The sequence below is a fragment of the Rana temporaria genome, chromosome 1 (assembly GCF_905171775.1).
Source record: "Rana temporaria chromosome 1, aRanTem1.1, whole genome shotgun sequence".
Taxonomy (NCBI): Eukaryota; Metazoa; Chordata; class Amphibia; order Anura; family Ranidae; genus Rana; species Rana temporaria.
In genome coordinates, this window is record NC_053489.1 from 208,248,398 (window position 1) to 208,272,142 (window position 23,745).

Consider the following 23,745-nt stretch of genomic DNA (forward strand, 5'->3'; position numbering starts at 1 on the left):
CCTTTCCGGTCACGGCACTTTCGACCAGGGCAATTGGTGCTTCCTGGGTTGTTTTTTTTTTTTTTTCCCCGACATCATGCGTCTGTCTCACAGGTGTGCGAGGCAGCGATTTGCTCGTCCGTTCACGCTTTTTCCAGAATTTACATGGTTGCTGTGAGTGCATCTTATGATGTTTTTTCAGCCGCTAGTTTTTGCCGGCGGCTGTTTAAAGTTGCACCTCCTCCGTTGAGGAGCTCTGCTTGTTTTGGGGTGAAGTTAAAAATTGTTTTTACTGATATATTTCCCACCCCTCGTTTTTTGACACTGCTTGGGGACGTCCCACTTGTCAAGATTTAAGGAGCTGTGTCCGTCCATGGACGATAAGAGAAAATAGGATTTTTTGTACTCACCGTAAAATCCTTTTCTCTGAAGTCCATGGACGGACACAGCTCCCACCCCTCCTTTTTAGGTTTGTACTGCTTGTTACGAACTGAGGCTGCATGCTGCAGTGAGGAGGGTTATGTCTGGAGGGACCGCCCCCTGGGCGGGGCTGTTCAACTCTGTTAATTTAACATGTATTTAACTATTTAACATGTTTCTGCCTAGTCCTCTCCTGTAAACAGGGAACATAACCCACTTGTCAAGATTTAAGGAGCTGTGTCCGTCCATGGACTTCAGAGAAAAGGATTTTACGGTGAGTACAAAAAATCCTATTTTTTTTTTTTTTTTTATTATATATATATATATATATATATATATATATATATATACACACACACACACACACACACACACACACACACACACACACACACACACACACACACACACACACACACACACACACACACACACACACACACACACACACACACGAAAAATAAAACCATGAGCATCTAACCCCCCCTTTATTTATTTTTTCCAGATATTCCAAAGTCAAACTTCAGACGTTTACCTTTTGATCACTGCAGGTATTGAACATACTTTATAACACGTTTGTCATATATCAGGCTAGGTTCACATCTCTGCACAACCGCTTGCTTTCCTGACTTAGAGAATTGTGCTGAACTTTAGCGGATGAGCAGCGTGTCATTAATTCTTAAAGAATGTGTCTGTCTATTCCCCGTACTTGGGTAAACCGTATCCTGTTCTCTTTATATTGCTTTCTTTTGTGTGAATTACTTGGTGTTCCTACCAGTCCCCCGCTTTCCTGTTTTTAAACTGACCACACTAGGCATGAGAGCACATTCATCTCAGCGTGGTTCCTTTCCTGGCTGTGCTGGGTGCACAGCTTGCCTTTCTTTCAATGGCCAAGACTTGTGCTGACAAGCCTCCCTGCACAGCCATTCACTGGGAAAATCTGTGTGCTGTTATTTCTCCACCCCTGCCTCTCCAAGCACCTTATGCGGCTGAGAACAGAGATCTGCTATTTCTCCACCCCTGCCTCTCCAAGCCCCTTATGCGGCTGGGAACAGAGATCTGCTATTTCTCCACCCCTGCCTCTCCAAGCCCCTTATGCGGCTGGGAACAGAGATCTGCTATTTCTCCACCCCTGGCTCTCCAAGATCCTTGTGCGGCTGGGAACAGAGATCTGCTATTTCTCCACCCCTGCCTCTCCAAGCCCCTTATGTAGCCGAGAACAGAGATTATGTCTTCAGTTATAAAAAAAAAAAAGAAAAGGTATTTATAATGTATGTATATACAAATTTGGTTGCCTTTCATTTCTATTTTAAATTGAATGGGTTGTTTTACAAGTTGTGTTCACATATACTTTAATGGCACCCTAATGCATCACAGCAACCCCACTTTTCTTTTTTTTTTTTCATTCAAGTTTAAGTTTATTTTCAGAAAAAAAAAATCAGTACAATGTAATGAACATCAATTAAAATTATTACATTGTGGCATACAGTCAAAAACAACAAGGTACATTTAGTTCATTTCCTGCCCTTCCATTCCACATTGAAACAAAGTACCATTAAAACGTAAAACGTAAAAGAAATTGTGAATAACAAAAAAGAATAAATATATTGAAGAAAACAAAATCCAACCCAATTGTCCTCCCCAACCTCCAGAGATACTATAATCCAATCCAGACCCATGAAATTTAAAAAAATATAATAGATTGTTTGTTTAGATCTATAAGGAGGATAGATGCCTAGGGTAAACTCCACCCCCCGACACCCCTAATGGGATCACTCTGTGCCCTAAGAGGCAGAATAACCCCTATCATCCCCCCTCTGTTTTAATAGATAATAAGAATAACCCGATAACAAGAGGACAACTTCAAAACCATCCTCCATATAACATACCTAAGAGGGTTTAAGAAACCATTACAATTAGGTTCAATCAAACCATTTTAAAATAAAATGTAACATATGGGAAGAATAATAAAGAATATATATTATTCTTGTCAAAATAAAGGAAAAGAACAATATATGTATGCAAAACTTGTTCCTTATTCATATAATAATATAAAAAAAAAGAAACAACATAAACAAAATAATATTAGAGAAAAAAAAGACAGCATAATAAAAGAAAGAAAGATAGAGAAAGAGAAAAAAGAAGGACAAAGAGCCTACCTGTCAAAAGTGCACATCAGTCCAAAGCGAAAGCTAATACTAAATCCGCAAGGCATATGAGATTCCCATAAATTTCAACCAAGGCTCCCATATTTCATTGAACTGGGTAAGTTCATCCATCATGGAGCCAATTCTTTTTTCTTGTTCCATTATCCATGTGACTTTTCTTTTCATACTTAGTATAGAAACCGATGGTTTCTTCCAGGCAGCTGCTATAGTAATTCTAGCACCCGTCAGGATAAATAATATCAGTTTTCTGGTAACCTTTTGAACCTGAGGTATGAATCCATTCAGCAAAGTAATCGCCGGGGACTGATGTAAATTACAACCCGTGACCCGTCTAATAATATGGAATACCTTGTTCCAGTATCCACGAATCCTTGGACATTCCCACCCCATGGCATCCTCTAAAGCAGTGTTCCCCAACCCCCGGTCCGCGGCCCACTACCGGGCCGCGGCACTTCTGCAGCCGGGCCGCGAGCAGGCGGCATGAGAGAGAGCCCCACATGCGGACCGCGGCACTCTGCCATTCGGACCGCAAGGAGACTTTTCTTCCTCCTGCGTCGCTCAGAGCCGACAGCGGGAGGCGGAACAATTCTGGGTGGAGGGCGGAGCTGCCCGAGGTTATCAAACAGGCGATTGGCTGCTAGGACTGTCCTTCATCCTAGCAGCCAATCATCTGTTTGTTACCTCGGCCCTCCATCCAGAACTGTCCCGCCTCCCTCCCTGCAACTTTTCTCCTCATGCTGTGCCTCCCTCCGATCTGTCCCTAAGTGTGGGGGATGGAACCGAGGACTGTAATGTGTGGGGGACGGAACCTAGGAAAGTGTGTGTGTGTGGGGGGGGGGGGGGGGGGAGGAGGAGGCTGAGGACTGTAATGTGTGGGGGGGAAGGCTGAGGACTGTAATGTGTGTGGGGGGGGGGGGGGGGAGGCTGAGGATTGTAATGTGTGTGGGGGGGGGAGGCTGAGGACTGTAATGTGTGGGGGGGGAGGGAAGGCTGAGGGACTGTAATGTGTGGGGGGGACTGAGGACTGTAATGTGGGGTTATGATATAAATAGGGGCAGATGACAGTACTGTTAATGGGGGAGCCCAGAATATGACAACACTACCAGTGACAGGGTGAGTGTGAGCAGGGCCTAGTGGGGGCACTAGCTTCATCTGTTGGGGCCTTACCACATCTGGTGGCAGGCAGCATGGCAAGTGACATTCCGCATCTGGTGGCAGGCAGCGTGGCAAGTGACAATCCGCATCTGGTGGCAGGCAGCATGGCAAGTGACACACTCAAAGCTCCCACTGATTCTGCATTATGGTGGGTTTAACTTTATTTTTTACTACAATGTAATAAACAGAAATAATGCGCTGACAAATTGCCCACGAAAAAACGCTTACCCCCCGCATGCCATCCCCAACCTCCCCCCAACCGGGCCTTGGAAAATTTTCTTCCATGCAGCCGGTCCACGGTGCCAAAAAGGTTGGGGACCACTGCTCTAAAGCACAGAGGTGAGGAGGAGGGATAAATAGATGCCAATTTTAGAGGAACAAGATACCACCTGGTAAATATTTTCACATTTGCCTCCATAAGAGGCACACTCATAAAGCCTTTAATAGATCTAATAAAGTTTCCACACCAATCTTTCAAGTCCCATTCATCATGAAGTTCCCTCTCCCAAGCTAGCATATGAGGTAATTTATTATCATTTGTCGCAAGTGATTTATATATAACCGAAATAACTCCCCTTCTCTCCGAAGCTTGATCACATTTATGCTCATATGGAGATAGACGTCCAGATACAATTTCGTCTGTCCAAAGTTTCTGAGCATAATCGTATATTTGAGAAAATCTCAATTTCTCAGAGGAAGGAAGATTAAAATTATCCACAAAATATTGTTCAGAAAGGGCACCTAAATGTGAAAAAAACGCCCAATACGGTGTACCCCCTTGTCACGCCACCATTTAAATGATTCGATATCAACATTAGAGGTAAAGATCGGATCTTGAAAAATATCAGCCAAAGGTTGACCCTTCGAGATTATGGAAGGATTATTCCTAAGTGAATCCCAGAGAACTAAAGCCTGTGAAAGAGCCGGGGACAGAATAGAAGGTCTACGTTTGGGGATACACCACAATAAACTTTCTAACGAATACGCTGGGGATGCCTGTTCTTCTATATTAACCCATTCAGGACGATCCTTTTTGATGTATACGTCCGATAGTTGGGCCAATCTAGCAGTTTGGTAATACCACCACAAATTTGGAACTCCCAGACCCCCCTGTTCAGGGAGATTAAAAAGACAGCGTGAAGAAACACGCAGACCCTTTTTGTTCCAGATAAATTTGGTAATTTTACCCTGAAAGGACTTCAAATGATTTTTTTTTATCGGTATAGGTAGTGAGCGAAAAAGATATAGAAGTCTGGGGAGAAGGGTCATCTTAACCGAATTAATCCTGCCTATCCAGCCTATGTTCTGAGTACCCCAGTCGCACAAATCCTTTTCAAGTTTCTTATACATAGGAGGGTAATTAGCTAAATATAAAGACTCGAAATTCGGAGTCAGATTAATACCCAAATATTTAATAGATGAATTGTTCCAGCTGAATTTATATTCATTTTTCAGTAAGGATACCATAGTTTCAGGCAACCCCACTTTTCTATGTGCTTACCCTATCCTTTACCTCCAGTGGTTAAATGCCAAGGAGCTAGTAACATGGGTAACTTTCCTGTTCCTTACATATAGTTAGTCTGGTTGAAAAAAAACCATCTAGTTCAACCAATTTTTTTTTTACAATACACACTCACTCTCACTCACTCTCTCCTATACCCACAGTTAATCTAGAGGAAGGCCAAAAAGAAACCAGCAAAGCATGATCCAATTTTCTCCAGCAGGAGAATTTTTTTTTTCCTGATCCCCCCAAGAGATGATCCCTGTTCCCTGAATCAACTTTACCTATAAGTGTTAGTATACAGTTATGTACATTTAGGAAATAATCCAGGCACGCTACTGAGCTAGACAGAACCGGCTCTTGATGGAGTCTATTCCACCTTTTTACAGCTCTTACTGTGAAGAAGCCTTTCTGTATTTGGAGATTAAATCTCCTTTCCTTCAGACTCCCTTAAATTGAATAACTCAACACCAAGTTCATTATATGGACCACTTAAGTTTTTCAGTTCCTCTAATCCTTCCTCCTAGCTGAGCTCCTCCTCCTCTTATCAGTTTGGTTGCCCTTTTCTGCACTTTCTCCAGTTTCCCCGATATCCTTTTTTTTCCCCTGAGACTCAAACTCTTCAGTGAGTTGTTAAAGCTTTCCAAAGAAGATTTAACATGACCTTTTTGACGCTGGTTGCCAACAGTGGAGACTTTCTGTATTTTCATAAGAAAAGGATACCAGCTGTAAAGTTAATGCTTTTGCTTGCTTTGCTGGATCCTGGGCTTGAACCTCACTAGGAGCCCAACATTTATTACATTTTGAACTTGACTTTTTTGTATCCACCTTGGAGGTTCTGGGCTCTTCTACAGGGCTCATCCAAGGCTGCTAGCCTGTTGTTTTCTTAGTTTTTTCAACTTTTTGGTTTTAGCAGCTCTGCATCTGAGCTTCCCTCTCCCTATCGGTCACTACCAAATGGAACATGAGATTTTTATCCTGTTTATTTTATCTTGTTTTTCTTGTTGCCTGCTGCTCCTGCAGGTTTCTGTTTCATGGCTGTTTGACAAGTCATGGTAATGCTTGGCATCCATATCATCTCTCTGTAGATGCTTTTGTCACTTGTCACCTTTTCTCTGCCATTCCCACTTTTTGGTGGCTGTCCTTCAGGCACTTGGGTTCTCAACACTGCAGATTATCTAGCTCATTGTTATGCTGATTGGGATGCCAGGCTTTTTTTTGTTCAGTTTGCCTACCTATTTTTATGTTTGCTTTAGGGTGTCCATGATTTAAACATCTACCCCCCATTAACCTATAGAGAAATACAGTAAAACCTTGGTTTGCAAACATAATTCGTTCCAGAAACATGCTTGTAATCCAAAGCACTTCTATACCAAAGCATTTTTTTGCAGGGTATAAAAGAGAAGAGTGGCGCCTCTAAGTGTAGCAATAAGTTTCCTAAATGTTGTACCTTCATTAAATGTAACCATATTGCTACACTTAGGGGCGCCTCTCTTCTTTTTTATACTCAGTTGTGACATGACGCTACTCTTATATCAAGACATCGCTTGTATATCAAGGCAACATTTATTAAAAATTTTGCTTGTCTTGCAAAACGCTCTCAAACCAAGGTTTTACTGTAGTTTTTTCTTCCTTTGTTTATTTGTTTATTTATTGGTCATAAAATCTTTTTTTTCTTTTTCTTGTTGAGTTTATTGGGGAACATGAATTCACTCTTGGTTTATAGTTCCTAGGTACATGGGTCCCATTTGCTGTGCATCTATTTGCATCATCTGGGAGTATATGCCATCATTCACACTGGGTACCACGATGAACTTGAGTCTCCTTTTCAGCCTTAAACTGTGCAAGAATGTACTTTTATAGTAATTCCAAGAAAAATGTCCCTCTTCTAAAATGTTTATTTTAGTCCTGAACATAATAAGAAAATATACCAAGTATATCCCTTTTTTTTTTTTTTTTTTTTTTTTTTTTCTCTCCTCTCTTTTCAATATATTTTGAATTGTGCCTTGCTTGAGGTGTATTTTTATAATCAAAACTTTTTTTTATTCTGGGTAAAGTGTGAAAGTAATAGGAACCCTGTTAGGTCTGTGTCCTCACTGAGGAGATGTACCTGGTAGAGATGCACCAAATGGAAATTTTGCTGCTAAAACCGAAAATGCAGGATGCACTAAACCAAAACCGAAAAATTATATATTTTTTATTTATATATATATATATATATATATATATATATATATATAATTTTTGGTTTAGTGCATCCTGCGCTATATATATATATATATATATATATATATATATATATATATATATATATATATATATATATATATATATAATCTCTATCTATCTATCTCAGGATGGTGTGTGTGTGTGTGTTTTTTTTACACATAATTGTATTCTATTCAACTTTTTAATTAATATCATGAATTTATTGTCGGCCATTATTGGCACCTTTTTAGGCTGCATTCACACCTAAGCGACAGCCGCGTACGCGTGTAGCGGCAGATTTGCCGCGATTACAAATGTTTCTTTTTTTTTTTTTCTAAAGTATTCCCATTGCTGTCTATGGGAAAACGCGCCTGTCGCGTGAAAAAAAGGGTCCGGGACTTTTTTTCAGGCGACAGGCGTTGCGCGTCTATGAGATGTGAACCATCTCCATAGACGGCAATGGGAATTCTCCCCTCAAGCGACAGAAGCGTCCCGCGTCGGGCGTTTTGTCGCTTAGGTGTGAATGGGGCCATAGTGCAAGAAAAGCTCATGGGCCAAAAAATATCCCTATGAATTCTATGTATGTCTTCACACTGGTCCAGTGCACTTCCGTTGTGGTGTTAAAAATCCTGCTTGCTGCATTTTCGATCAGTTAATAAAAAAGCACCTCCCTGTTGAAATGCATTGAAAAATGCAGCAATATCGAACATTTTACATTTTTGATGCTATTTTTGAGTCACATGACCTATGAAAAAACACCATAAGCACAGTAAAATGGTAAAAATGCGTCACCGTGGCACATTTTTCTCCTATCGGCAAAATGCATATCACTCCATTTGCACCCGATATGTTTCGGCGGCTGAAATTTCGGTGCATCTCTAGTACTTGGTCTACTTGTCCGAGTGATCGTTATCACAGAGACAGAAAGTGATAGAGAAATTCAAAGCTGTACTGAAGGTGAGAGGAAATCTTCCAACTACTGTCTAAGAAAGGATGTCCTCTCACTTTCTGTCAGGTGTTCAGAACAGGATGTGCAGGAAAATCTCTCCAAGGGGGCTCAGACAGAAAAAAGAAAAGGGGGGGAAAAAAGTGACCTGGGTTTTATCTCTGCCTTCCTCTAAAAATAAACAAAAAGCAACAGTAGTTTTGATTATAAATACACTTTAAGTAAGAGCCGGTTCACACTGGGGGGACTCGTCAGGCGACTCAACCGCCTGACAAGTCGCGTCCCATTCTATTCAATAGAACCGTTCTAATAGGAGCGACGCAAGTCACTCAGACTTAGAAAAAGGTTCTTGTACGACTTTGGAGGCGACTCGGGGCGATTTGCATTGACTTCTATACAGAAGTCATTTTGCAAGTCGCCTCTGAAGTCGTCTTCAGGACACCTTGCCGAGTCGCCCCCCGAAGTCGTGCCGCCCCAGTGTGAACCGGCTCTAAGGCTGCATTCACGCCTGGGCATTTCAAAGTCGTGAGTTTTGGTTCAGGTCATTGATGTAAAAGGCAAAAAAAGCCTGTAATCTGCCCCAAAGAAGCTCATGTTCTTTTTTGACCTTGGGTTTTTTTTCAAGCGTTTTTGTTTCAGGTGACAAACGCTCAGATGTGAACAGGTGCCATTAAAATGAATGGGATTTTGCTTGTTGGGCGTTTTTCAGGCGCTTTTACGAGCGTTTTATAAAATGAAAACGCTCAGGTGTGAATGCAGCCTAACTGTTTTTATAGTAATGCCTACTTAATCATTCTACATGATTCTTCTGATTTAGATGATGTTTCATATTTTGTGGATTAGTGGATAAATCCTTTTATAATAATAATCTTTGATCACCTTGGAACTAATATATTTTAAAATGTTAAATTATAACTGAAAGCAAAACTTTTTAGTTTTAGATTTGGATTGAGATGAGAAAGATTAGAACTCTTGTCAGTTGTTGTTATTGCTGTCTGTGCCCCCGTTGAGCAGATTCCCCCTCACCCCCTCTATTTTTCCTGTTTACCATTATCGGTGAAAGTAAAATAAAATACCAAATTTTGAGTTGTCCCCAGAAAAGTAATAGAGGGGAAATCTTCCAACGGAGTCACTGGTTCTGCTGACATGGAGGTCCCCAAGGAGTTCCCTCTCATTGCAGTGATTTTCTCTCACTTCCTGTTTGGTTATGGGACAGGAAGTAAAGGGAAATCTTGGGCGTTATAACCCTTCCTTGCTCTATCCAACATGAAAAAATATGTTTTGCCTATACTTCTACTTTAAGTGACTTGGATTTTAAATTGTGTTACTCTTTCATCTTGTTCTTGCAGTCCTTTGAATATCTAGTCTGCAGGTTTTGATTTGAGTTATGTGTAACATTTTGTGGATAAGTGCACTCATCTCATTTAGAAGTCCTGTATAATAAATCTCTTTGCCTTAGAACTAATATATTTTTAAACGAGAAGTGGCTTGGATTTCAAATTCTGTTTTACTTTTTCAGCTTATCCCTGCAGCCCTTTGAATATCCAGTCTGCACACCAGATGGAATCGTTTTTGATCTTCTGTAAGTGCATTTTGTAATTGATAACCTTTGTTGTCTGTAACCAGTTATATTTACACGAACACACTAAAATTCTTGTTGAATGGGTACAATAGACTATTTTGCCAATAAAATGTTACCTAGAGTCTGGGCACTAGCTATATTTCCACCAGTGTTTTGAAAATGAAAGGAGTACGGTATGTATACATCAGATATTTCATAGTAAACCTTTTTTTTGTTATAAAAGCTTTAATATCGAGGCGATTTTCAGCAGTATTGAAGCTCTGAGCTTCGTTTTACTAGGCTTCTAGAGTGTCCTAAGCATAATATTTGTGTTCTATGGAGAAATCATGTACATCAATACACACATTTGTGGTTAAAATCACCCAAGTACTATTTTGGCTGGTAAGTTAGAGTGGATCTGCCAGCCAACTTTCTTTAGTATGTGTTTTGGATAAAGTTGGGGCCAATGACATCATCTAGTCTAGGTTTCCATTAACTTAAAGTGGATGTAAACCCAATTCATGGAATTTTAGCTGGGCACATATATATGCAGTGTTTTGTTATCTCTCTTCAAAGGGCTAAGTCCCATAGCTCTCTCCTGAACTGTTCCTCTGTTATCAGCCAGATAACTTCTGACAAATTCTCAGACACATCAGATAAAAGAAGCCTGAAATTTCTGGGGAGGTTGCTATAAATAGATTAGTAGGCAGTTGGCCCTGTTACAAAACAGAGTCTCTGCCTATGATGAGAGGGGGTGTGTGCTTTTCCTCCAATCAGCAATTTTAGCTATCTTGGCTGTATGCCCAGACATCACACTCTGTTAAACAAGAAGAGAACATTTCCTAACATCTGAACTTTCTAAACTGTATATAAATGTGAACACAGCAAATATACATATAAAACCTATGTAGGGAGATTTGGTTCATCTCTGTGTATCATCTGAGGCTGTTCATCTCACTGGGTCTATGGGGGGGTTTACATCCACTTTAACCCCAGCATATAAAAAAAAATCCTCTAAATAGCTTCCTTTACCTAGTGCAGTTCTCCTTCACTTACCTCATCCTTCAATTTTGCTTTTAAATGTCCTTATTTCTTCTGATAAATCCTCACTTCCTGTTCTTCTGTCTGTGTAACTACACACAGTAATGCGAGGCTTTCTCCCTGGTATGGAGAAAGCCTCTTGAGGGGGAGGGGGCGAGCAGGCAAGTCAGGACACTCTACTTTGCAGATAGAGAAAGGAGCTGTGTGTTAGGGGGCGTCCTGACCCTCCTGCTAGCCCCCTCCCCACAAGAGGCTTTCTCCACACCAGGGAGAAAGCCTTGCATTACGGTGTGTAGTTACAGACAGAAGAACAGGAAGTGAGGATTTCTCAGAAGAAATAAGGACATTTGAAAGCAAAATGGAAGGATGAGGTAAGTGAAGGAGGACTGCACTAAGGTAAAGGAAGCTATTTAGGGACATTTTTTATTCCTTTACAACCCCCTTAAACCTCTAAATATAGACTTGCGTGCGGTCCCATGCCAAACACTACAGGCTCCCGGATCCCAGCACCAAAACCAGCTGTTTCCAGAAAACAAGGATTACAACTGTCTGTTGCATTTTTTTTGGTATTTTTATTTAAAGTGTAATGTCAATTCTGATTATCGTAATCATAAGGGATTTTGATTTGATCGTCTGTTTTCCTGCAGGAGTATTGTCCCATGGATAAAGAGATATGGTACTAACCCTATCACAGGAGAGGTGTGTTTTTTTTTTCTATCTACATGTTGTTGGAGGGGTGGTTGTTGTTGTTTTGTTCCTTCTCTCTCTAAATATTCTTCCACAGTAAAAACGTAGTCGGTTTCAATGCAGGTAACTGAGGTATTAACAGATGAAAATGTACAATATATGGGATTTTTTTTTTAATTTAAAATGTAAGTCTTGCCTAAATGTTTAAGTGTGGTGGAGGATATTAATCTGGTTTACCAAACTCTTCCTGTAGTGACAACACTGGAGCTTTCTCCTAAAATTGAAAGTGATAAAACGTTTCCCTAATGGAACCACAGGCAGTGGCAATAATTTTGACAAATACTTTAGAAATCTAAAAAAAATGAAGCGTTGGCTAGAGTAACCCTTTAATTAAACATATTTGCCTACTGTGCTATAGACCTGAAACATTGTTTAGACATGCATATGCAAGCATAATGTGAATGTATTGGCAAATAGTGAAAAATTGTGCTTGTATAGCTGGTGTGTGCATTTTTTAAACCTCACTAAAAATGAATTAGTATACCAAACTGTAGGCAATTGTGGCCATACACATTGGGGTTGATTTACTAAAGGCAAATCCACTCTGCACTACAAGTGCACTTGTAGTGCAGAGTGGAAGTGCAGTCGCTGTAGATCTGAGGGGAAGCTCTGCTGATTTTTATCATCCAATCATGTGCAAACAAATATGTTGTTTTTTATTTTCCTTGCATGTCCCCCTCGGATCTACAGCAACTGTACTTCCAAGTGCACTTGTAGTGCAGAGTGGATTTGCCTTTAGTAAATAACCCCCATTATCTCTGTCTGTGTGGATATGAACTCTGTTGGAATGACATTTTCTAATCCTGCAATTATTCTTCATACTGGGAAAACCCAAATAAATCATAAAACTTTAATAGGAACTGTTTCAGTATATCACTGATTTATCGAAATGATAAAAAGCTCAACATTTATTTGATTTATATTGCTCTTCTTAATTAAACTTGGCAATCAAAGCTTTAAATTTTTTTTTTTTTTTTAAATATAAAGGGCAAGATTCAGGTACGTACAGCTGGCGTATCTGTGCAAGTGCTTTATTCACAAAGCACTTGCCTGTAAAGTTGCGGCAGCGTAGCGTAAATCACCCGGCGGAATTCAAATTTGCCGGGTAGGGGGCGTGTATCATTTAAATGAAGCGCGTCCTAGCGCCGAACGAACTGCGCATGCGCCGTCCCTAAAATATCCCAGTGTGCATTGCTCCAAATGACGTCGCAAGGACGTCATTGGTTTAGACGTGAACGTAAATGACGTCCAGCCCCATTCACGGACGACTTGCGCAAACGATGTAACTTTTTAAAATTTTGACGCGGGAACGACAGCCATACTTAACATTGGCTGGGCAACTATACGCCGGCAAAAGCCTAACGTAAACGTCGTAACTTTACTGCGTCGGCCGCACGTACGTTCGGGAATTCGCGTATCTAGCTAATTAGCATACTCGACGCGGAAATCGACGGAGGCGTCACCTAGCAGGGGAAAAAAAAAATTGCAGTTTACATCCGACGGCGTAAGAGACTTACGCCTGTCGGATCTAATGAATATCTATGCGTAACGGATTCTAAGAATCGGTCGCATAGATACGACGGCCCAGATTAGGACTTACGACGGCGTACATGGCGCTGCGCCGTCGTAAGTCCTTTCTGAATCTGGCCCAGAATGCTTATATAACTGGCCAAGCTTCAGTTATCATGGCCTGTAATTAAAACACAGATTTTTTTTTTGTTGCAATACAGACCCTGTTAAACAACATGATTGCCAACAGTTCTTTTCTCACACTTTTTATTTTTTTTGGGCACGTTTTCCCTGCCAGCCTGGTGAGCAGATACTGAATACAGTTTGTGCATTGAGACCAATTGTGTGTAGATATTTATGTTGCACTACGTAAATGCTGGGATTATAATGTGAGCATAATCTGTCACTGAAATGCGTTCCGCTTTTCTAGTTGAATCTTACAACAGGGATGCGTATATTGCTTGGTGGATAGACTTTATTTGCAGTTCACTGTTTTAACACTAGGTGGCAGTAGGTTATTTACCAGAGACACATTGCTTTTAACAGTCTTATTTGTATATTACTGAATCACCATTTACCAAAATCTGTGTTAAGGCATTTACAGTTAATAATAGTGATGGCAAGGTGACTCATCGCATGACAATTCAACAGCGTTGATTGTGTTTATAGCAGATGAATGTGCTAGGGCCGAAGGAGGTTCTAGGCAGTGATTGTGATAATAGTTCATTAATTATACTTTAGCTGCTATGATGCTGTTCATAAGCATGTTGAAGTGCAGGTTTGACAATATCAATGTTCTAGGGATTGTGACACCCTAAATGTATATACATACTATGAAGGTTTTGCTGTGTGAGCACTTTCATTATTTTATCTTATATTCATACTATGGTATGTTTCAGCTGTGTGCCATCCACCCAGAATTGAAACATTGCTGTCCTGCTTTGCTTATGTCTATTTATTAATACTGGCATGTTATTTTTGCTATCTCCAGCAGTATAAATATATGCATCCTTTTGGTGGAAGCATAAGCAAGGGGGTACATTGCAAGTGGGGCTCTTTCTGCAAGTGGGGCTCTTTCTGCATGTGGGGCTCTTTCTCCAAGTGTCTACAACACTTCACTTCTAGCATCAGTGGACAGACTGGCCCCCCTCACTACATGCAGAATAAGGCCCCGTCCCCTTCAACCCTGGCAAACAGATGATACTAGAAGTCTGAAAAAACACAGCCGTGCTTTTGAGCGCCAGTGGCGCAAGACTAAGTCCCAGGAAGACTTCGTCCAGTATAAATCTGCCCTCCAAATATACAATTCCAGCCTCCTCACTGCCAAGCAGACCTAGTTCACCACCCTCATTAAAAATGTATCATCCCGTCCCCATCAACTCTTCTCTACCTTCAACTCTCTCCTTCGTCCTCCACTAACTCACTCACCGCCCAGGAGATTGCCAATCACTTCAAAAAGAAGATTGATACAATTCGAGAGTAGATACCCTCCATGCTTCACACCTTATGCCCACAGGTACAGTCATTACTTCCCTCTTTCAACCCCACCACTATAGACAAGGTCGCTAAATTACTTGTTAACGTCCATCTTACCACCTGCACTCTGGATCCTGTTCTCTCGCAAATGCTTTGTTCACCCTCTGGCTCTATTCTACACTCTCTAACCCACATAAATCTCTCCCTCTCTTCTGGCATCTTCCCTAACTCTTTGAAACATGCACTAGTCAGCCCCATACTTAAAAAGCCCTCACTGGACCCATCCAATCTTGACAACCTACACCCCATCTCCTTGCTACCCTTTTTATCCAAACTCCTTGAACGTCTAGTCTACAACCGACTGAGCGTCCACCTTGCTGATAACCTTCTTGATCCCCTTCAGTCTGGATTTCGTCCTCAACATTCCACAGAAACTACTCTCCTAAAACTAACCAATGATATACTAACGGCCAAAACTAAGGGACAATATTCTGTACTTCTACTCCTGGATCTCTCTGCTTCCTTCGATACGGTTGACCACCCCCCTCCTCCTCAAAAAAACTCCACACCTTTGGTCTCCATGACTGTACTCTTCGTTGGTTCTCTACCTTGTCCAACCGCACCTTTAGCGTTACTTACAATTCTACTTCCTCCTCTCCTCTTCCATTCTCTGTTGGGGTCCCCCAAGGTTCTGTTCTTGGACCGCTCCTATTTTCCGTCTACACCTCCTCCCTGGGTCAGCTGATAGCCTCCCACAGGTTCCAATACCACCTTTACGCTGATGACACTCAAATCTATTTCTCTACCCCTCAATTCACTCCTTCATTCTCGCGTATCACTATTTTACTATCCGATATATCAGTTTGTATGTCACACCACTTCCTCAAACTCAATCTATCCAAAACGTAACTTATTTTCCCTTCCCCTGATCTCTCTGTCAAAATTGATGGCACAACTATCAGCCCATCCCCACATGTCAAGGTCCTAGGAGTAGTCCTGGACTCTGAACTCTCCTTTAAGCCTCACCTTCAATCACTGTCCAAATCTTGCCGCCTCAACCTTCGCAACATCTCCAAAATACGCCCCTTTCTAACCAATGACACCACAAAACTCTTAATTCACTCCCTGGTCATCTCTCGCCTTGATTACTGCAACTCCCTCCTCATTGGCTTACCTCTGCATACTCTAGCCCCCCTTCAGTCTATCATGAATGCTGCTGCTAGGCTCATCCACCTTGCCAACCCGCTCTGTCTCTGCTACTCTTCTCTGTCAATCCTTCCACTGGCTTCCGTTCGCCCAACAAATTAAATTCAAACTACTAATAATTACCTACAAAGCCATCCACAACTCTGCCCCCAGCTACATCAATGACCTAGTCTCTAAATACCAACCTAATCGTTCTCTTCGTTCTTCTCAAGACCTCCTACTCTCTAGCTCTCTCATCACCTGCTCCCATACTCGTCTCCAGGACTTTTCCAGAGCCTCTCCAAGCCTATGGAACTCCTTACCCCAATCTATCCATCTATCTCCTTCTCTGTTAGCTTTTAGAGGATCCCTGAAAACCCCCCTCTTCAGAGAAGCCTACCCTACCCATACCTAGTAACAACTGTACTCTCATTTGAGTCCATCTGATCATCCCCCACAGCTAACTACCCTTTGTTCCACTTGACCCTCCCTTCTAGATTGCAAGCTCAAACGAGCAGGGCCCACTGATCCCTCCTGTATTGATCTGTATTGTATTGAACTGTACTGGCTTCCCTGATGTAAAGCGCTGCGCAAACTGTTGGCGATATATAAATCCTGTATAATAATAAAGTATAAAGACACAATTTCTCAATCGGCATGGGGCTGAGCATGATAAACCTTAATGTGTATGGCTAGCCTTACAAAGAAGACAGACTTCTTCTCACTTTGTGTGCTTCCAGCAGTAATCGCCGCAGGCAACCGCTGGGTGGACAATCATAGATGGCTGCGGCTGCCACTGACCTGTAACTGAATTGTACAGGGCTTGGCGACCGTGGCTAGCTGCTCATAGGTGGAAGAAACCGCTGCAGGAGTCAGAAAATTCCTGCACTGTAATGTGCACCAGCGCTAGCTGGCTGAGCAAATGTAGCTTAATCCCTCCTTTTGCAGCAGCAGATAACACAAAATTATCAGCTGACAAGATACCTGGCAAAATCAACAGGTATTTTTGCACTTCTCTTTGACAGTTTTTTTATTGACAGAATGCAAAAAAAGAAAAACTTGTAGAACCAATGGACCATAACTATCATCCAGGGTGCATAGCATAAGTCAGAAGTTAGCCCTGGGATACATTAAGATAAATGATAGTTACAATAAGGAAGATATAGGATATGTAAATCAATCCATAGAATGTGTTTTCTAATGCCCCATACACACGATCGTAAATTCCGACAGCAAAAGTCCAATGTGAGCTTTTGAATGAAAATTCAGACCGTGTGTATGCTCCATCGGACTTTTGCTGGCGGAATTTCCGCCGGCAAAAGATTGAGAGCTGGTTCTCAAATTTTCCAACGTAAAAAAATCCTATCGGACAATCCGATCGTCTATAGCAATTTCAACGCATGCTCGGAAACATTTCGACGCATGCTTGGAAGCATTGAACTTTATTTTCTCGGCTCGTCGTAGTGTTGTACGTCACTGCGTTCTTGACGGACGAAAGTTCAGAGAACTTTTGTGTGACCGTGTGTATGCAAGCTAAGCTTGAGCAGAATTCCGTCATTTTTATTTAATGCAATGCAGCACTGCTAAAATAAGAGGAAAACTAACCCAAAAAAAATTAATGAAAAATATATATAGAGATATTATAAGAGAGAGAGAGCGAGAGAGAGAGATTTTTTATAAATACCGTATATATCTATCTCGTGACCGAATAGGAAATGCCACTCGCCTATCCATTCACATTTGAAAAAACTTTCCTAAGCACTTTTTAACCAACCAAAATATGCAACGCTCCACAATCCCTCTTCCAGGAGTGAAGACCAGTGTTCCACCAATTACTGATAGCAGATATTATTACTATGCCGATGCTGGAGTCTTCAGGACCCTAGGAGGGCTCTGCTGATGAATCCAATGGGAGTTGTCTGTCACCAGGCAGTGATATGGGCACCTAAAGAATAACTCTTTCACTCTGCAGTAAGGAAACAAGACTCAGGACCCAGAGCATTACATGCCCATAGACTTGGATAAGGATTTTGAGGGCATTTGCCTTATTTCTTTTTAATTATTGGGGCAATTTTGAAGAGAGGTAGGGGTGGTGGAGGCTTCCCTCACCAGTCTTCAGCTTTAAACAAAAAAACAGCACTTATTTGCCAAACTATCTGGAGTAACAAAATAAATAAAAATCCCACCATATTAAATCTGCTTTAAAGGAGACCTAATTTAGGAGACAACATAACAGACCATGCCTTGCCTTTGCAGCGCCGTTTTGTCTGATTAAACCTCCAACAAAGCTGAATCATATGGGATGAGTCATTGCTGTGATTAAAAAGGACGCCAATTTTGTTTGGGAGCCACGTCGCACGACCGCGCAATTGTCAGTTAAAGCGACGCAGTGTCTTATCGCGAAAAGGGGCAAGGTCCTTAACCTGCATATTGGTCGGGGTCTTAACCGGTTAAGAAACTTTCTTTCCCTATCCTCTTACTGTAACTTTAAGAGTCTGTGTTGACAAGCTTTTGTTCACTTTTGCGATCCCATATATTACTATGAAAATTCAAAACCTGCTTGAAGCAGGTATACAGCAGTTAAACCTGGGTTATATATACAAATGTTGGGATGGCGTACAGTGACGTCACCGCGTTGATGTGAAGGAGAAAGGGCTCCTATAGTGCCGGCCGGCATTGTTTTAGATACTTTTTGAGAACTACTTTTGTAAGTACAATACTTTCTCTTTTTTTATTAAATTATTTTATACAGAATTATGCTATGGTCCGTTTCTTTTATATACTTATGATCCATGGACTGCATGTATGAAAGAGCGTAGCATCCTCACTATCGAAAGAAGTATTGTTGGGGTTCCTGTATTCCATTGTTCCAATCTTGTGGACGGAGAGTACGTTTGGGCATTTCTTGATTGTGGACACTAAATGAGATCCAATCAGCACACTTTGGGACATTAATTCATTCAATTTTATTTATTTTTGAAGCTATTATAATTTTTATTTTATTTTATTTATTCAGTCTTCGGTTGCTAGTAAATATTTGCTGGGCAGTTTTTTTCTGTTCATATACAAATGAACACCAAATTATTAACTTGGCTTTGCGGATCAAAAGTCATTGATTTGCTGATGAAAAATGGATTCCAGGACTGTTATACCTTTTTGTTTTGGTATTCATCAATGGCAGCCTCGTGTTTGACCCTACAGTCTCCTTTTTAGGACTGGTTCACACCAGCAGTTGTGTTTTGCGTAGGATCGCATGCCGACGCACGGATTGTGGTGGATTGCATTGTTTTTCCTTTTTTTTTATTTTTTTTTTTTATATCCTTGCGGTAAGCCTTTGTGTGCGGCACTGGTGAAGGAGCACATATTTGGTGTTCTATACCTGGAGGAGTATCCTTGGTTTTTATTTTGGCACAAGTTTGATATTCACAGCACAATTTGGATTTATATAACGACATTGACTTATGCAGTGTGAACTTTACCATATGTGTGTTTTTTTTTTTACTTTTATATACACTGTGGATGATTTATTCATATTAAATTATATTTATTTATTCATATATCTTGTGATTTAGTGCAGCATTGTTTTGATTTTATGCTGTATGTAGTTTGCAAAGAAAATTCTGGGCATTTTAGCGTATAGCCATGTTTTAAAGTACCGGTTCACTCGGGGGCAATACGACTTCCAGCACAAATTTGCGAGGAGACTTCAGCGCGACTTGGAGTGACTTACGTGACTTCAAGTTGCCTCCAGGACAGGCTACTTTGCCAGTGGCCAATCAAACAATCGGCTCTGTGGGAGGGAGGGGTTTGCCTGAGAAAACTATTTTCTCTTCCTGTAAAGTTGCTTCAGTTAAGACAGTGATCCGACTTTGGAGGCGACTTCCATTGAAATCTATGGGTACATGTTGCCTTGAAGTAGTACAGGAACCTTTTCTGAAGTCGGAGTGACTTCAGTAGTGTACATTAAGATGGCTCTCATTCACTTCAATGGAATTTCTCATGTCATGCGACTTGGGGCGACACAAGTCAGAGCCCAAGTCGCTGTAGTGTGAACCGGCACTTATGCAGTGAAAACTCTAGCCAACTTTCACCAGTTTTTCGAAGGAAAACATCAGAACTGGCCCCTGTAAAAAAAAAAAAAATCAATTCTGTTTTAATGCACCTTTCTGACATGTTGCACAGGTGTTCAAGTGATGCTCTTCATTAGAGTTGCACAGTTAATCGTTAAAAATCGTGATCTCTATTCAACCCCCCCTGACAATCTCCAATGCAGAGTTCACCGATTCTTTCATATAACAAGTAGAGAGACTTTATCTGCTCACTCAGCTGTCAAAAGAAAATATTGGGCAGTCTGCCAAGTTCTTAACAGGAAACATTGTAACTAATGCTTCCTTCTTAGATCAAAGGGATACACTTCTGTGTTTGTAACATGAAACATTGTAACTAACTTTATTTTTAGATCAAACTTCTGTGTAAATGCAGGAAGTTTATTCACTAAGTCCAAATCTTTTTCTAACACTTGGTTCTTAAGTTAAACTCAATATTTTTTGCTAGAAATTTACTTGGAACAGCCAAACATTATATATAAATTTTAGCAGAAACCCTAGGGAATATAATGGCAATTACTGCAATGTTTTATGTCGCACTGTATTTGCCCAGCTGTCTTTCAAATGCAATTTTTTGGGGGAAAAAAATACACTTCAACGAATAAATAAAAAAATGAAACAACTGTAAAGTTAGCCCAAGCAAAAAAATCATGATTCTCATTTTAGCCAGAATCGTGCAGCTCTACTCTTCAAATGCCATGAGATCATTTTAATATTTTTATTTTGCAATGTTAAAATTACAAATGATCACATTTGGCACTTTGCAACAGTGTCTGAAATGCCTTTTTGGACCCTTTTTTAATAATTTTGCCATGCTAAAATGAGAAATGCTGACTAAAGTTTTGCAACTGCTCCTTAAATGTGCTGTAAAAGTGGCATATTTCTATAGATGCGAATAAAGGTGGTTGCAAAGCGTCAATGCAATGTGACCCAAGGCAACATGGACCTTGGTAACCCTCCATCTGCTTCCTGTTTTATACATTGGGAGTTGCGTTGCTAGGCAGTTGGGTTGTGTTTTTACCGCTTCCCAACTGCCTATTTTCAACGCTTGTGTGAATGAGGCAATAACTGGATTATTGCATTTGACTGTTTTTCATGGGATTCCTATTTGCACTTCATAAATAGTAGGTTTCAACTTAAGCTATTTATTCTCTAAATGTTAGTGTTTCTGTAAAGTGCATTACAGTGTGTGTGTGTGTGTGTGTGTGTGTGTGTTTTAAATAGCACTGTATAAATACAGGCCTATATTTATAACCACATGCTGTATTTCACATAATCTATTCTGACCCACTTCTTAGGTATTGGGTTGTACGTCCTCTACCCAGACCGTCTGCATACTTTGGATATCTGTCATGCTATTAGCGTGCATAAGCTTGTCTTGCACATTTCAGCCTCTTATCAGTGGGCGCAGTAAACGCTACATTTATCCCCTACAGGCATTTGGACAGTGTTTGTGTGAACCTCCATTATTAATAGCTAGGTGAGATTTCTGAATGACCAGATTTTCCAGGTGTGTTGAGGCCATGTCAAACTGATCCCAATATAAAGAAAGGGCCATTGCAACACAGGGTCACGTTTCAAGCATCAAGAATTTCCTCCAGGGCACTTGTCACTTTAACTCTGACTGCAGAGTGCATTTAATATCATCTGTATTCTGCTGCTGTATCATTTAAAAGAAGTTTGAGGCTCACATATACTGTATATATGAACAATGTACCAAATGTTATGTGCAAATAATAACTTTGAGATAAAAATAGATTTCAAATATAGTGAATATGAGATATAGATAGATAGATAGAGAGATATATATATATATATATATATATATATATATATATATATATAATATCCACAGAAAAGTTGTTGCTCAGAAGTGGGATACAATAGCCTTAGTAGGCATGTAGAGCATCAAGGATGATGTGTCTTCCACCCAAGATAAGGAGAGTGGACTCGAATGCCAGCGACAACGAGTCAATCAAGCGAGGATGGATCGATCAAAGACGATCCAGGGAATCAAGGGCCTCCAAAAACGAATCCATGGCATTGTGTAGGTAACTTGGTTCATTATTATATATACAGTGATACCTCGGTTCACGAACGCTTCTGTTCACGAACAACTCGGTTCACGAACAGAAAAGTTCATAAAAATATGCTCCGGTTCACGAACTCCACCTCGGTTCACGAACAGGAGCCGCGGCCATTTTAATGCTATTTCCAGGCTGTCACATGGTCGTGACTTCCTGTAGGAAGACCGTGGAGAGAAGAAGACACACAGAAAGAAGTACTGTGAGTACTCTGCAAACATTTTAAGTGATTTTTGGTGTGCTTTTTAGCACATACAGTACTGTCCTTGCTGTATTGTACAGTTCACTGGACACCCAATATTGCTCCCAAGAAGCATAGTGGAAAGAAGAAAGTGCGGAGCAGCAATGAAGGTGACAAGAACAGCAATGCAGGTGACAATGTGCAAAGTGGAAATGCAAGTGACAATGTGCAAAGTGGAAATGCAGGTGACAAGAATGTGCAGCGCAAGCATGGTGGCAAAAAGAAAGTGCAGAGCAGTAGTAAAGGTGACAGCAAGGTTGTGAAGAAAATATACATTACTATACTGTACTAATGTGTATTGTAATTTGTTTCATATTTTTGTGCTTCAAAAACCCCCCAAAAAAGGTCAGCACGGATTAACCGGATTTACATTGAACCCTATGGGAAAATGTGCCTCGGTTCATGACCAATTCGGTTCGCGACCAGAGTCGGTTCACGAATTAAGTACGTGAACCGAGGTATCACTGTAATGCTTTGTCTCATATTCACTCAATTTTTATCACAGGGTTTTTGTTATTCATAAAGCCGTGTCCTTCAATTAACTCCATGAAAAGGATTTTACAGTGTGTTCAAAATATTTTTTCAGATGCAACAGAAAATTGTATGTTTTGGCTTTATTCTTTCATATAAAGAATACTTTTTTTTCTTTATTTTTTTTTATGTTTTACACCCTATTAAATGGAATTTAACTTAACTGTATATTCAGTCCACTATAATCTTTGTAAAATATATCCACATCAGGTGCAATGCAGCTTATGAGGCTTATCCTTACTGTAACTGAGTCCCTTTTCAGTTGGTTTCATTATTCCTGCATGTGAGTGTGCAGATTGCTTAATTGCAAGGTCTTTTTTTTTTTTTTTTTGTCTGCGTTCATTCACAGTATAAAGTCAAAAGTCATAATTCTAGGATGGCACTTCAGCCTGCTCTCTTTACTTGCATACAGTTCATCCGGAAAGTATTCACAGCACTTCACTTTTTCCACATTTTGTTATGTTACAGCCCTATTCCAAAATGGATTACATTCATTATTTTCCTCAAAATTCTACAAACCATACCCCATAATGACAACGTGAAAGAAGTTTGTTTGAAATCTTTGCAATATTTAAAAAAAAGAAACAAAAAAAAATCCCATGTACATATGTATTCACAGCCTTTGCTCAATACTTTGAAGCATCTTTTGGCACAGCCTCAAGTCTTTGAGTATGATGCTACAAGTTTGGCACACCTATTTTTGGGCAGTTTCTCCCATTCTTTTTCTTGGTACACAGAAATTTTTAGGTCTTTCCAGAGATGCTTAATCAGGTTTAAGTCTGGGCTCTGTCTAGTCCACTCAAGGACATTCACAGAGTTGTCCCGTAGCCACTCCTTTGTTATCTTGGCTGTGTGCTTAGGGTCGTTGTCCTGTTGGAAGATGAACC

At 40.5% G+C, this 23,745-nt stretch overlaps 1 protein-coding gene across 1 annotated transcript in view; it reads left to right on the plus strand.

The window, feature by feature from the left end:
* PPIL2 (peptidylprolyl isomerase like 2) overlaps window positions 1–23,745 on the plus strand; it is an 83,200-nt gene that overhangs the window by 14,944 nt on the left and 44,511 nt on the right. The window contains exons 3-5 of the mRNA XM_040348309.1: window positions 905–950; window positions 9,897–9,959; window positions 11,627–11,678. Of these exons, the coding sequence (XP_040204243.1) occupies window positions 905–950; window positions 9,897–9,959; window positions 11,627–11,678 (161 nt within the window). The remainder of the gene's footprint in view (window positions 1–904; window positions 951–9,896; window positions 9,960–11,626; window positions 11,679–23,745) is intronic.